General features: G+C 38.5%; 1 protein-coding gene across 9 annotated transcripts in view; it reads left to right on the top strand.

Annotated features, from left to right (window-relative positions):
* The window catches only part of TASOR2 (transcription activation suppressor family member 2), a 74,007-nt gene that overhangs the window by 7,982 nt on the left and 50,225 nt on the right, over positions 1 to 15,800 (top strand). For 4 of the 9 annotated variants that reach the window (XM_075997669.1, XM_075997667.1, XM_075997666.1 and 1 more), the window contains exon 2: positions 13,786 to 13,828. The exons of 4 other annotated variants lie outside the window; for them this stretch is intronic. Coding sequence is in view for 1 of the 5 variants with exons in the window: in XM_012741224.3 (XP_012596678.1) it covers positions 13,786 to 13,919 (134 nt within the window). In the remaining 4 variants the exon portion in view is untranslated. Of the gene's footprint in view, positions 1 to 13,785; positions 13,920 to 15,800 lie in introns of all 9 variants that reach the window. One more of the 9 variants, XM_012741224.3, reaches the window with a different exon arrangement.

The raw sequence follows: 15,800 nt of genomic DNA, 5'->3' as shown, positions 1-15,800 counted from the left end.
ATATTCCAGCATATAGTAGTGGAATTGCTGGATCCAGTGGGAGGGTATGTGCATGTTCAACTTTGGTAGATACTATCTGACTTTTCCAAAATGGTGGTTCTGATTCATCCTCCAGCAATAGTGAATGAAATCATCCTTTGCTCCCTGTTCTCCAAATATGGCATTGTCCAGCTTTTAAATTTTTGTCAGTGTGGTGGAAGTTAACTGATGTATTTTGTGGTTTTAAACTGCCTTTCTCTGCTTACTTAAACATATTGAGGATCTTTTCATAGTTTTTGGCCAGTTGAATGTTTTTTCCTGTGTTTATCATGTTTTTCCCACTTTTCCTATTCAGTGTTTTCTCTTAGTATTTTGTAGGAGTCTTTTTTTAAATGCAGTTTTATGTGCAAGTTGATATTTTCCTGTTGCTTAAAAGTGATTAGAATCGTTTATTTAAACAATTGAAAAAATATAAAGGGATACATTGGAAAAAAAAAAATCATTCTTTCCTGTACCTATCCAACTCATTCTCCACCTCCCTAGTTCTTAGTATCCTGTTCTTCCTTCAGTGCTTTTGGAGTATATGAGTATATATTTTTATATTCCTTCTTCTTACCCTAAACTTTTACTACATTGTTTTTCCCCGCACATGGCAGTATATCCTGGAAATCTTCATAAATCGGTGTATGAGAAACTTTGCTCTCCCATAGCACAGGAAAACATAATTTTCCATTGTGTGGCTGTAATTAGTTTATTTAACTAGTCCTGCAATACATGGATTATTTGGTTGTTTCTAGTCTTTTGCTATTAAAAACAATGGTACATGGAATAACTTTATATAGTTGTCATTTTGTATGTAAGCAGGTATTTCTATATGGTTAATTTCCAGAACTGTGATTACCGAGTTGAAAGATAAATGTTTTGTTTTGAGAGAGTCTCACTCTGTTGCCCAGGCTAGAGTGCCGTGGCATCAGCCTAGCTCATAGCAACCTCAAACTCCTGGGCTCAAGCAATTCTTGTGCCTCAGCCTCCCAAGTAGCTGGGACTACAGGCATGCACCACCACACCCAGCTAATTTTTTCTATATATTTGTAGTTGGCCAATTAATTTGTTTCCATTTTTAGTAGAGACGGGGTCTCACTCTTGCTCAGGCTGATTTCAAACTCCTGACCTCGAGTGATCCAAGGCCGGCCTTGGCCTCCCAGAATGCTGCGATTACAGGCGTGAGCCACCGCACAGGGCCCAAAAGATAAATGTTTTTGAAAAATTTTGCTAATTATTGCTAAACTGCCTTCTGTTAGGTTTTGAACTTATCTGCTGTGTACTGGAGTGATTGTTTTCCCAAAGGCTTCCCCAGCTGAATGTATTGCTAGACTTGTGGATTTTTGATAATCTGGTAAGTGAAAAGGGATATCTTGGTTTAGATTAAATTTGCATTTTATTATGACTGAGTTTGAATATCTTTTCATGTTAAAGACCCTTTTTTCCTTTGTACCAACTATTCATATCTCCTTTGTCCATTTTTTAATTTTTAATTTGACTTCGATACTATGAGATACATATTTAAATGGTCTTCAGCTCTGCTTCCCAGTGTGCACCTCCTAAAATACTTGGATTTTACTACTCCTGAAATCTCTGATGGGGCCCTTTTGTATGCTAATGAGTGGATTGATGGCTGTAGACCCTAGGTAGCTTCAGGATTGGGGCTGGCCACTGGAAAGACTAAGCCTTGATTAGAGGGGAAGGACTTTGAACCCCACCCCACAACCTTTGGGAGGAGGGAAGAGGGGCTGAAGGTTGAGCTGATCACCAGTAGCCAATGATTTAATCAATCATGTGTGCATATCTTAGACCTAGAGCTTCCAGATCACTGAACTCGTGGAGGTTTCTGGAGGGCAGCATGCCCAAGGAGGACATGGAAGCTCTGCAACCCTTCCCACATACCTTGCCCTACACATCTCTTCATCTGTACCCTTTATAATATCCTTTATAATAAACTGGTAAATGTATCTGTTTCCCTGAGTTCTTTGAGCATTTCAGCAAATTAATTAGACTCAAGGAAGGAGGTAGGTCAGGGGTAAAACAAACTGTGGCTTGGGATTGGTATAGGAACTGAGCTCAGTCTTGTGGGACTGACCCCTCAATCTGTATGATTGGACACTGTCTCCAGGTAGGTGGTGTCAGAACTGAATTAAATTAGGAGACATCCATCTGGTGTCTGGCAAATTGATTGATTGTTGGTGGGGAGAAATCCCCACACGTTGCTTGATGACTGTCACTGAAGTCTTCTGTGTTTGTTGTTGAGTGAAAGAATGGAAAAAACTTTTTTCTTCTCACATGGGTTGATGGACTGTAGGATGTCTTTACATACTCTGAGTACTAATCTTAATAATTAGATGGGTTCTGTGCACAGACTCAAGTTTCCAAAAAATTAAAGAAAAAAATAATAATTGAGTTGTAAATACCTTTTCTCTGTGGTTTTTGATGAGCAGAAACTCTTAATAGTTGAATTTTTCAATGTTTTATTTGTAAAGATATTCTATAGTTTCAGAATATTTTAGAGATTTTCATTTCATGTTTATACTTGGAATTGTTTGTGTGCATTGTTGGGGTACAGATATAATTTAATTTTATTCTCATGTAGATAGCCAGTTGTAGAATTTGCCATTGAATTCACCTGGTCCTGAAGTTTTGTTGGTGGTAGATGTTTGGCTAGTGATCAGATTTCTTTAGTGGTTATAGGACTACTCAGATTTTTTAAGAAAAATTATGTGAGGTTTGACAAATTAGATTTTTCTGGGTCTCTGTCCATTGTCTAAATTTTAATATTGGCATCATTGTCATAAGTACCTTCTTGCTATCTAGTATATATTTTTTATTTTTTCATTTATTAAACTATTTTGAGATAACTGTAGATTTATGTATGTTTTAGATTTTTTTAATGCCGCTTTAAAATATTTTTAGGTAGAACATATAGCCCATTTATTTTTAATGCAGTTTCTCTTGTGTTTTCTATTTTTCCTGCCCTGTATTTCTTTTTTCTCCTTTCTTGTTATTTTTTTATATTGATATCTTTTATTATTCCATTTTTCCCATCTAGTAGATTGGGAGTTAAATACTTCTTTTCGTTTTATAATTTTCCTAGAAATATGCCTCCTTGGCCGGGCACAGTGGCTCACGCCTGTAATCCTAGCACTCTGGGAGGCCGAGGCGGGCGGATTGCTCAAGGTCAGGAGTTCAAAACCAGCCTGAGCAAGAGCGAGACCCCGTCTCTACTATAAATAGAAAGAAATTAATTGGCCAACCAATATATATAGAAAAAATCAGCCGGGCATGGTGGCGCATGCCTGTAGTCCCAGCTACTCGGGAGGCTGAGGCAGCAGGATTGCTTGAGCCAGGAGTTTGAGGTTGCTGTGAGCTAGACTGACGCCCCGGCACTCACTCTAGCCCGGGCAACAAAGCCAGACTCTGTCTCAAAAAAAAAAAAAAAGAAAGAAAGAAATATGCCTCCTTGACTTTTCAAAATCTAAAGTTAACGAATATCTTTACCTTCCTCCTATGAAATATAAGAACCTTAGAACTTTAACATCATTCAACCCCTCATGATTTATATGTTACTATTATGTATCTGAATTCTTTATTAAATTCCTGCCTGATAGAAGAGGGCTTGTTTAGAATTATTGTTGTGTTCTACAGTCAGTACTTGTTTGTATTTCCCACGCTTTTTACTAGTTTCTCCGTTATTCATAGCTGCTTTTATCCTTCTGGGACTATTTTCCTTTTGCTTAAAGTACCTCCTTTGGAATGGCTATTACATGAAAGTCTGTTGATAACGAACACTAAGTTTTTGTTTACCTGGAAATATCTTTACTTCACTGTCATTCTTGAAAGATGTTTTTGCTGAATGTGGAAGTTTGGGTTGGCAATTATTTTCTTATAGGGTGCTGAAGATTTCATTCCTTTGTCATTTGGCTTGAGTTACTGCTGTTGAGAAGTCACCTGTCAGTCTGCCAATTCCTTTTTCTCTGTTTCTGTTTTTATTTTTTGTCTTTAGCTTTTTGCTGTTTCACTGTAAAATGTATTTATGTTGCTTGGTATTGTTTGGCTTCTTAAATCTGTAAATTGGGGATGTTTTTTAAATGTTTATTGGCTATTCATGATTTCTGAAATGTGAATTTCCATTTTTATATTCTATCTTAATGTATAAATAAATATTTTATTACCTACATAGTAAATAGTCTCTTCTGATCTTTTGCTTTTCTTTTCATATTGTTTCCTATAGCTTCTCCAACAGAATACATTGCCACACTTGTGGATTTTTGATAATTTGCTAGAAGTGAGAATAAATCTCTGGAATTGGTCTTTTGGAAGACAGGGTAGAGTTATGACTACTTTTAGTTTTTTTAGTTATTGGTTTATTTCAATGTTTCTTCCATTTAGACCAGCATTGGTAAATTATATTTTTATAGCTTTCAAATTTATTTGTATAAATTGTATATGATCATTTATAATTTTAGAAATATTTTCTCTGTACTCGTGGTTACATTCCTTTTGTTCCCAATATTTGATTTTTTTTTCTTGTTTGTATTTGCTAAAAGATGATCTGTTTTATTTTATTAGTCTTTTCAAAGAACCAACTTTTGTTTTTATTGACTAACTCAGTTGGCTTTTTTAATTGGCTTTTTAAAATTACTGCTTTTGTCATCAGAAATGTGTCTGGGGTGTATTTTCTGTTTTCCCCTAATAAGATTTTAATAACATTTAATTGGAGAACTAAATCCCTAGCTAATACTTTGTATAAAGATTCACTCCCCTCCTTGGCATGGTGTAATAGACCCTGTTTAGAACCTTTGATGTACACCTGCTCCCTCATTAGGAGAAGGAATATTGAAGACCCCAACTCCTGAGGCCTAGTTTGTCCGGTTAAGGCACCTACTTCACCCGTGTGAATATCCCTTACTTGTCTGTGCCCAGCACATTTTTGGGTGGGATATATCTAGAGGTAGTGGCAATAAAAAATTGTTCTGGCATGGGTCAGATGTCACGTTCTCTTTTGACACATGTAATAATTAAGAGAATCCAAAGGTGAGTCTTAATATTGTTCCTGAGAGAAATTTATTCTCAAGATTTTCTTAGAAGAAGGACAAAATTACTTAATAGCCTTGTAATATAGTAATGAATTTGCATCCATGTTATCACAGGCTGATAGTTTAATGCTAAAGCACAAAACATATACTCAGTTCGATGAGACGCCAAAACAATGGTCATTGATAGCTGTCTTAAAAAGTCACCATATAGGTGAGACATGGTGGCTCATACCTGTAATCCCAGCACTTTGAGAGGCTAAGGCAGGAGGATCGTTTGAGGCCAGGAGTTCAATACCAGCCAGGGCAACATAGCAAAATTCCATCTGTACAAAAATTTTTAAAAATCAGGGTGCATGGTGGTGTGCACCTATAGTCCCAGCTACTTGGGAGGTTGAAACAGGAGGATCCCTGAGCCCAGGAGTTTGAGGCTATAATGAGCTATGATTGTGTCACTGTACTCCAGCTTGGGCAGAGGGGGACTCTCTTAAAAAAAAAAAAAAAAAAAAAAGGTCACCATATAAACTTTGAAATAATTCTAATGAAAGTTGTATGATCTTGAAAGCAAAAGTATGGTCTCTTTAAAAAGTTGATCTTTTAAAAGAAAAAAATAAGTTGATCTTTTTACATAGTGTAGCAAGAAAAAAAATTAATAGGTGTTAGATTTTAAACATCAGTCTGATAATCAAAAATACTTTTTTTACATTAGATTGGATTTTGAGAATGTTAAAACAATCTTCAAAAATTGAGTATTAAATCTAAAAGTAAGCAAGCCACAATTAAGCAAAAAAGTCATAGTACTTAAGTATAATTCATTTTATTCAGTGGGTGTAATCCACAAAAAATGGTTTTTAAAAAGGCAATTTCTTTCTCATTAGATATACTAAATACCCAAAATGAATTTTCTATTTTAAATGACATATAATGAGTTAGTCTACATACTGAATTTAATTTGCTTTTATAAGTTCAAATTACCCTATATATGTTCTATATAAGACAATAACAATAATGATTCATAAGATCTAGTTAGGTTTTCCTCTAGGAAATGTGGGTATCTTAGGTTACGTAGTTAAGACATAATGTTAATGAGTTAAGAGTAAAGAAATCCTTAGGTCAGGCCAGATACTTCAATTTTTATTGAAGTATCCCCCTGTTCAATTTTTATATTTGGTGAATTTTGTTAGGGCTCAGTGCACGGCTTAGATCTGCCCCACCCCCTCCCCTAAACACACACTACTATCTTAAGTACTAGTATCAGCATCTACTGAGGATGTATGAGGATTGAAAACCATTTCCAGTAGTCCTTTCATTTCTGCAAATTAAAAAATAAAGCCCCTTGAAACCGTAGCCAGCGAGGCTGCATAGACAACGGCGGGACAGTGAGCAGTGGTAACTCGGGCTCACTGTAGTAGTCAAAGGAACATGGACTTCGGATGAGACGCGATTTGCTGTCTGCGGTCATTACTGGGTGCCTGCGGGCGGGACTCTTAGGGAAATCGGAGCTCGGAGCGACCCTTGTAAAATAACACTAAAACCGTCCTGCTGGCGGGGTTACTGTGCGAAGTCCGAGAAACCGAGGACCACGGGCACCCTGCCGTCCCGCCCTTCCCCCAGGACTAAGCCCGTCCGGGACAGCGGGGTCCGCAGGTGTGTGGGGTCCCCGTCTTACCAGCTCTTTGGGTCCGGTCCGCAGAGGGTGCGGTCCCGGTCCTCCCCTGGCCCTACCAGCTGTGTTGGGTCTGTGGAGGCTGGGACACTGGGGGAGCGGGTCCCGACCCGGCTGGCCCTGCAGGGTCAGGGGCACTGAGGCTGAGGCGGGCCTGCCCTCCGCACTCGGGAGCCGCCGCCACCCTCGTTGACTTTCCAAAGGCGCCCCGCGCCCCGCACCGGGTCGCCCCGCCCCTGGCATCCTCGCCTCCGCGGGTGGGAGGGGGCCAGGGGGCTGCTGGCGGGGCAGAGCCCAGCCCCCTCCCCCCACGCCGTGAGGTGAGGAGGGAAGGGGCCCCGGTGTCCCCTCAAGACCCCCGTGCTTGGGGCGATCTCACCTCCCACAGCGCTGGGCGTGGGGCGCGAAGCTTTGGCGGGCCAAGCCGGGGCGCCCCAGCCCGGCCTGCTCCTGGTCGGACTGTGAGTGTGGTGGCAGCGGAACCCTTGCAGAGCTGCTGCCAGCTGGTGCCACTCCCGCAGCCTGTGCGTGTTCCCCGTAGACCTGCGTGGTTAAGCTCGTCTTTTGAAATGGAGAGCAGTGATTCCAAGTGGACTCTGTGCTTCGAAAGTCACAGCCAAGGGATACCTTCGTTTCTGTTCCTTTTGTGCACGATTGTCTTGACTTCGGAAAATATTTAAACTTTCGTGCATGGCAAAACTTTTTAGTGCATTTTTACATTTATGCGAAAATTGTACATTTCTCCATCTGTAGTATTTTCTCTTTTTTAATAAGCTCGCTTGTTTTATGGGTCTATTATTATTTTGACTTATGGGAAATACTGTATTTACTTTCTGTTTTTTCTTTACTCAAATAATAACTATAACTTGCTACTAATTAGGGCTGTGGGAGATTTTTTCCCCTGCAAAATGAAAATATCTTTTTCTCCCCAGATTATATTTTGCTTATGTAAAGTTTCAGATAATATATTAAACTGTAAAAAAAAAAGTTACCTGTCTTTGGCCCACCCAAAGATAAACTTGATAGAATATTACCTGCTGGGAACTCTGCTGACACTGGGGGGCTTTGGTGACCAAGACAAACAGTATCGGTGTCTATCTCTATAAACCTTACATTCTAGTGGGGAAGATAGACCTCCCACTCAAAAAAAAAGTAAGTTGATAAAATAATTACATGTTGCAATGAGTGCTTTAAAGAAAACACTTTTGCCGGGCATGGTGGCGCATGCCTGTAGACCCAGCTACTTGGGAGGCTGAGGCAGGAGGATTGCTTGAGCCCAGGAGTTTGAGGTTGCTGTGAGCTAGGCTGACGCCAGGGCACTCTAGCCCAGGCAACAGAATGAGACTGTCTCAAGGAGAAAAAAAAATGAAAAAAAAAATACTTTTGTTGGCGTGATCAGAGAAGGTTTATTTGAGGGGACAAATTCACTGAAGGAAGAGGAGAGGGAGCTCCACCATGGGCAGAATGGGAAAAAGAGCATTCCAGCATGCACAAAGGCCTTAAAAGACGAAAGAGCTGTAAGTGGAAAGATGAGTGTACTCCTGCAGTAAGTCTGGCAGGGAGGTGGGACAAGGTGAATTATAGGAAACCAGCAGGGCATAGACTATACTTGTCCTTGGCAGGTACCATGTGTTGTGTCCTGAGGGGAGTGAGAGTCCGTGGTAGGGTTTTAAGTAGAAGAGGAAAATGATCTGGAAAACTAACTAATTCTTTAAGTAAATACATATTGAAACCCTGTGGTGTACCAGATGCTGTTCTGAGCCTTGGTGAAACAGTGTTGAAAAGGACAGCAACAAAGTGGTGGTGGGCATAATCAGATAAGCAAGAAAAATAACAGATATTGATGAGTGTTAGGAGGAAGATGACCATTGTTTAAATTGTGGTGTATGTTCTCTAAGACTTCTTTTTTATAGCCTGCTTTTCTTTCCCCTAAACAATTTATGGTAGGACATTTTTCACTGTTAATAGAATAAACAGTTTTCTTTTATTTGAGGGCATCTTAATTTTTGGACTAAGAGGTAAAAATAGCATGCATAAATGAAAAAATCCTGTGCAGCAATGAAAATTTACATATTACAAGGCATCTGCTGGAAAAGAGTAATATAGTAACTTCCTTTTGATAGTCTGACTTGTGGTTGTCTTCCTTCATCCCAGACCCCAACAGCCTTTTTGTGACTTTTTACTTTGACCTATTAATGTGATTACTTAAATTTATGGATTTACTATTTATTGAATAATTTCTTGCATTTGTAGAATGAACCATAATTGATCTCTTAATATTTTAATGTCCTGATGGATTTTCTTTGGGAATACATATATTTAGGATTTTAGTATCAATATTCATAAGAAGAGCTAGGTCTATAGTTTTAATTTTTGTGTTTTCTTTGTCCAGTTTTGGTATTAGCATGTGATTGCTTTGTAAAAACAATTGAGAATCTTTATTCCTTTTTCTGAGTTTTGGGACAGATTAAATAGCCAAGTATTATTTATTCTTTAATTCAGTTACCACATACATATTTCCAAAACACCCACTATGTACCAGGTATTGAGCTGGATGCTGGGTAATCAGTGGTATACAAAACAGACGTGGTTCCTATCATCATAGGGCTTGGTTATTAAGGGAAAAGACATCAATGAAATAATTATACATATGTAATTATAAAGCATGCTAAGCACTCCGAGTGAAGAGGAAAGGGTACTTTGAGAGAATATCATTAAAACTCTTACTTTAGATCGTACTTTTTATGTGCTTGGGTAAGTGGTTTTTTAGTAGATATGCACTAACAATTCTCTTTAACCAAATATGTATTGATTTGATGTGTAATTAGGGCTGTGATAGATATATAAGTAAATAAAATAAGGTCTTCATAATATAAATTAACATAAAATAATGGTACTGGCAGCTGTCATAGTAGATGGTAACACTTGGGTTAAGTACACACTTCTAGTTTAACATGTTCAATTGTACACACTCTTTGGAAATCTCTCTAAGATTATATATTAAAGGAATAAAGATATAAACACACAAAAATCAAGAGGAGAACAGAAGACAGATGAAATCAGTATTAGGGAAACTAGAAAGGAGGTGGGCAAGTAATAAATGATGCAGTGGATTAGAGAATGCCAAAAACTGAAGAGAGGTGAGCCAACAGGGAGGAAGAAGATTCTCTCCATAGAATCTGGAAAAGGCTTAGGAATTGGAGGTACCAAGTACAGTACTTCTTAAGGCAAGAATATAGGACAGGGTGGGAATTGGGATTGGATGATGATCTTTATAATTTTGACACCCTGGATGTCCTTCTCCACTCCCATACAACCAGGCAACTACCCTCTGCTCTACCCTGACAGAAGACAGAAGGTTTATTCTCGGGAGACATTAAGTAGGCAGGCTCCAGATAGCTGAAGTCCAGGTGAAGCATCTAAATGAAAACAAGGATTAAGTGAAAATCAGCATGCAGAACAGTAAAGCCCAGAGCTGTCTTTTTCTGTTTGGCTCCCAAAACTAATAGTCAAGCTTATATGCCTCTTAACAAGATATTAAGGGATTCTTTTCTGGGAAACAGACTAGCCCATGGCAAAATGTGTAACAGATGAGGACTTCTTCATTCAGCAGTTCACTTGGTTAAACAGCTGGATCCCCATCACATCCACTCAAGAGTGACAGCTGCTAGCAGGTCAGGAAGCTGTTTGTGTCCCACAACTTCCATCAGCTTTAAATGCCTCACACTTGGGCATAAATGTAGAGCCAGGGGTCACCAGCCATGGGGTGAAAGTCTCTGACAAATAAGAAACCAAATAGGAAATAAACAAGTAGGAAATAAAAGGAGCTTGGTAGAAGTAGATATACTGCAGGCAACAGACTAAATTTCAAGAAATAAAACTATGGTATCTTTAGAGCAGGGGGGTCCTCAAACTACGGCCGGCGGAGGACATTTATCTGGCCCACTGGGTGTTTTCCCGCCACTGCCTGTCCTGCTTAGCAGCCGACTCGTCCCAAGCCCACAGTGCGCATGTGTGGAATGTGCACTGCACTCTCCAACGGTCTGAGGGACAGTGAACTGGCCCCCTGTTTAAAAAGTTTGAGGACTCCTGCTTTAGAGAGAAGAAAAGATGTTACATCCGTGAAAGAGGAAGAGGCTCTATTTTAAAAGGGGAGAGGGAGAGGGAGAGAGAGAGAGAGAGAGAGAGAGAGAGAGAGAGAGAAATTATTCAGAGAAGTCTCCCCCAAAAATAGAATAGTAACAAGAATTTGAAAAGGTAAGAAAATGAGGATCAGCCAAAGAAGTCCTTCATCTAATACAATGGGAGGAAACTAATCATCTGTATCTCAGAACTGAAGGATGGGAGTTTCTACACTGAAAAGGTCTATTTAGTGCCCTGATCAATAAACCAGGAAAAGCAAAACAAAAAAGCCCCACCATACTGTGAATGTATATTCCAAAAGGAACAAGACCAGATGAGTTCTTAATCTTTCTACTTGTGAAAAGCATGGGCTGGGGGCAAGGGGATAGCTCTCAAATTACATTTTTAACCAATTCAGGGAAAAAAACCTTGTCAGCTTCAAATTATGTGTAAGTGGTGTTAGAAAGCCCTCATGGGAAGTTCCAACAGAGCTGTGAGAAAGAGAAAGTTGTGCAGAGGAAGCATGTCTCAGACATCACCAGCAACTACGATCCCAGAATCAGAGCCCTATCCTGTGACAGAAGTGCAGTAGTATGCCAGGTCAAGACTGAACAGTCGCACGTTATCCATTAAGGAAAGAAAGTGCCTTGAGGGCCCCAGTGATCTTAGCCCGTGCTGGCAAAATACTCCTAGAAGTGAGTATATAACCTTGGAGAGCAAGGGTTGTTTCTCTTAGTGACCGCCATCTCTAAGAGGAAAGCAGAGCTGGCGGTAAAGGCCCCTCTGGGGCAGATTACATTTGGAAGTTCAAAGAGGAGCAACTAGGCACCATATCATACAACAATGCTCAGATGCAGGGAGAAACCCTAAAGAAATCTGACAGCTGCTCTGTCCCCTTCCTACACCCTGAGTCTTCTGGTAACAGTCCAGGATAGTTCATCTCATTCAGATATATAAGAAAAGGAGCGTGCACAAGAGCCATACAGTGACACTCCGGTACATCATATTTTTTCTTATTGGTTTTTCTTTTAATATGTTATTTTTTATTATTGAGATATAATCCAATTACCACAAAATTCACCATTTAAAGCTATAATTCTGGATTGGTGCGGTGGCTCATGCCTGTTATCCCAGCACTTCAGGAGGCCAAGGCAGGAAGATCATTTGAGGCAGGGAGTTCAAGACCAGCCTGAGTAACACAGTGAATCCCTCTCTCTCCAAAAAATAAAAAAACAGGAAACAACTTAGGCATGGTGGTATGTACCTGTTGTCCCAGCTACCTGGGAGGCTGAGGCAGGAGGATCACCTGAGCTAGGGAGTTTGAAGTTGCAGTGAGCTATGATGATGCCACTACACTCTAGCCTCAGCAACAGAGTGAGGGCCTGTTTCTAAAAAAAAAAAAAAAAAAAAAAAAAAAAATACAATTCCTTGATTTTCAGCATATTCACAAGGTTATATAACCATCACCATTACCGATTTTAGACCCCAGTGCTTTATGTCTCCTTTTCTCCTTATATTCACTCTATGACCCTATGCAGTTCCTCCGGATAAGAGGACGGAGTGTATTTCCCTGTCGTTTGGCTGTAGGACTTGCTTTGGGCAGCAGTATACGGTAAACATGACGGCTTGTCAGTTTTAAGCCTAAGGCTTAAGAGGCCTTGGGTATTTCCATTTGCTGTCTGCACCTCTGCCCTTTCCATGAGAGACATGTGTGGCCAGGGCCATCCCAGCTGAGCTTAAGCCAGGTTCCGCAAACACTGGAAATGTAATAAATGATTGTGGGTGTAAACCACTGAATCTTCGGATGGTTTGTTACTGAGCAATTGTTAACTGAAAAATTATATAAGAAAAAAGTTAAAGGGACAGAGAAAGAATCACAGTTTTCTACAGATAAACATCAACAAAAATATTGGCAGAACATACATCAGGGGTCGGTGAGCTACTGCCTGTGGTCTTACCTATTTCTGTAAACAAAGTTTCATTTATGCCTTGTCTGGGCTGTTTTTATGCTTTACCAGCAGAGATGAGTAGCTGTGGTAGAAACCATGTGGTTCACAATCCTAAAATATTTACTCTGTGGCCCTTTATGAAATCTCAGTAATTAACTAGACAGTATTACTTGGAATTATTGTTTTCTACATATCTGCTTATCAGGTAACCTGTTTACTTGGAATTTTCTTTTTAATCATGGGTATCTATTGAATTTGATGAAGTACTTCTATACTAGGTCATAGGTTTTTCTTTAATCTTAGTGTGGTGAATTTCATGAATAAATTGTCTGGTGTTAAGTCTTCCATCAATTCCTGGCAGAAACTTCACGGAATTATGTTGCTTGTATTATATATATTTGCCAGTTTAGGTTTAATGTTTTTATTTAAGGTTTTTGCATGTATTTTCTTTTTCTTTTTTTTGTTTTTTGTGGGTTTTTTTTTTTTTTTTTAAGAGATAGGGTCTCACTCTGTTGCCCAGTCCTGAGTGCAGTAGTGCTATCATAGCTCACTGTAACATTGAACACCTGGGCTCAGGTGATTTTCCTACCTCAGCCTCCTGAGTAGTTGGGACTACAGGCGCACTACCACACCCAGCTAATTTTTTTAAATTTTAATTTTTTAATTTTTATTTTTGTAGATACAAGATCTTGCAGTGTTGTCCAGGCTGGTCTCAAATTCCTGGGATTTTACAGGAGTGAGCTACCATGCCTGACCCAGATTTTTCTGTAGATGTTAAAGACTCTTGGAGGAACAGCATTTCAGACTGTATTATTTCTTATAGAGCAAATTTAGTCTTTAGCTGTCGAGACTTGTCAAAGTAGGTAAATAAACATTACAGACTCATTCCTAATACAGATTATTCAGTAAACATTTATTTGTGTAGTAGATATGCTATAAATAGAATTATTCACTTTATGATTTTTTTCTTCTTTTTTCGTTTTAGCATTTATGACATTAACAAAGAACAGGACTGTGCCAAGAACTCTGTGGGTATATTTGGTGAAAACGAATTAAGACCACCTTCCCAGCCACATTCTCACTTAGAGAAGATCAAGACAGGGTTCATATCAGAGAAGAGTGGGTATTGAACTAAGTGCTATAAATTATAACTAATGAATCCAAACTAGGTCGATAAAAATTTTTAGTTTTAATATGGATCATGTAAGACAAAAGGACTTTTAGCACATTATAATTTCCAGTAGCTATAGCTTTTTTATAATTGTTAGTCCAAAATTAATACATGATTAAGTTTTTAAATTGCATCATAAAAGATACATTCCTCCTTTTGATTCATTTTTTGTTTTTGAATTAAAGTATTTGAAATGGTAGACAAAATAAATGCTTGTGTAAGAAAAACCTAAATTGGAGTAATGTGTATAAGGTAAAAAAATTTAAGTTTACCTTTTATCCATCCCCCAGTCTCAGTAACCATTGGTTTAGTCATCATTAACAATTCAGTTTTCTATCCTTCTAGATCTTTTTCTGTACACTTTCAGATAATTTTATTCATTTTTTAGCAAATGGTGTTATATATAGTATATGTTGTTTACTCAGTAGTATATAATATATATCCTTATATGCATGTACTATACTAATTTACCTTGTTTTTATTTAATAGTTGGAAAGTATTCCCTGTTGATGGCAATTTAGGTTATTGCCAGTGTTTTCACTATTATAGATGCTGATGTACTGAACACCTGTGTGTGTGTGTGTGTGTGTGTGTGTGTGTGTGTGTGTGTGTGTGTGTGTGTGTCCTGTATACTTATCCTAGTATTTCTCAGGAATAGATTCCTAGAAATGGGATGGTTATTGGGTATATACATTTAAGGGTTTATTTAGGTCCTGCCAAATTTTTTTGTGCTCTAAAAAGTTGCATTCATCTTAAACCAGCTGTCCTTTAGTATCTTAAAAGTAAAGGTGATACATTTAGGATTAAGTAATGAACTATTCTGTTCCTTCATCAACTATCAGATGGCTTACTAGACTACATAAAATATTTTAGTTATTGTTAGTATTGACAGATGCAGGTTGCAGTCCTGTAGGGAGATGTGGTCATAAAAGTCGTGGGGAGGTGTACAAGTGGCTAGTTTTTGTTAGAATTATTGTGACACCTAACATTGACATTAAGTTGAGATTAAGTTTATCTCATCTATTTTCAGACTAGATGTTTATAGAACAGAAAATAGGTACCTGTGACATAGCATCGGAAGCTGGTTTATAACTTTCTCATTCCTATTATGAGAAGTTAAAAAGGGAAAGGAGTGTCTAAAACCAGTCTCACTCAGTATCTTTGTGATAGATTTTGAGAAAGGGAGGAGGTTATTATTACAGGCACTTTGACCAGAATCCAAACTGTATGAAGCTTGACTTAACATTTAAGGCTGAATACACAAATAGAGAAATGTGTCAAAACCAGATGCTACAGAAAAACTCAAGTTGCCAAAGCCATTGTCATTCAACTTAACCTTTTCCCACATGGCTCTTTATTGGTCAGTTAAGACCGAAGGAATACTCTTTGATACTTTACAGACAAGCATTTTCAAGTTACCTTGTGAGATGTTGCTTTAGGTTTCTTGGTGGAATAGTTTCCTCTTCTTTGTTTTAAATACACTGGTAACCTTGAATGTTTAAAGTATGACCACTGCTTAGCAAATATGAGGCCATTCATTCACAAAGTGGTCATATTGTTTGGTGAGCTAATTAGACTCTTAAGTGAAACTATTGTGTAAAGAAGAGAGAATGTTAAATAATTTTCTAGATAAAATTCTCATCCATCTCATAATTTACAAAGCAGGAAATTTGTCCTTTCCTGAGACCGTCATTGAGGTGGTTATTGTGAAACCACGAAAGATTGAGGATTAGCTATAGTTTTCCAACAACTTTGCTTTTGACATACTTTTCCTTCTGCTAATCACAAAATTACTTTTATAAATATACTGGTATGTGGAGAATGCTGAC

Source organism: Microcebus murinus, chromosome 25 (genome assembly GCF_040939455.1).
Source record: "Microcebus murinus isolate Inina chromosome 25, M.murinus_Inina_mat1.0, whole genome shotgun sequence".
Classification (NCBI taxonomy): Eukaryota; Metazoa; Chordata; class Mammalia; order Primates; family Cheirogaleidae; genus Microcebus; species Microcebus murinus.
The sequence above is the reverse complement of the archived record's forward strand: the minus strand, read 5'-3'. Positions and strand labels throughout refer to the sequence as shown.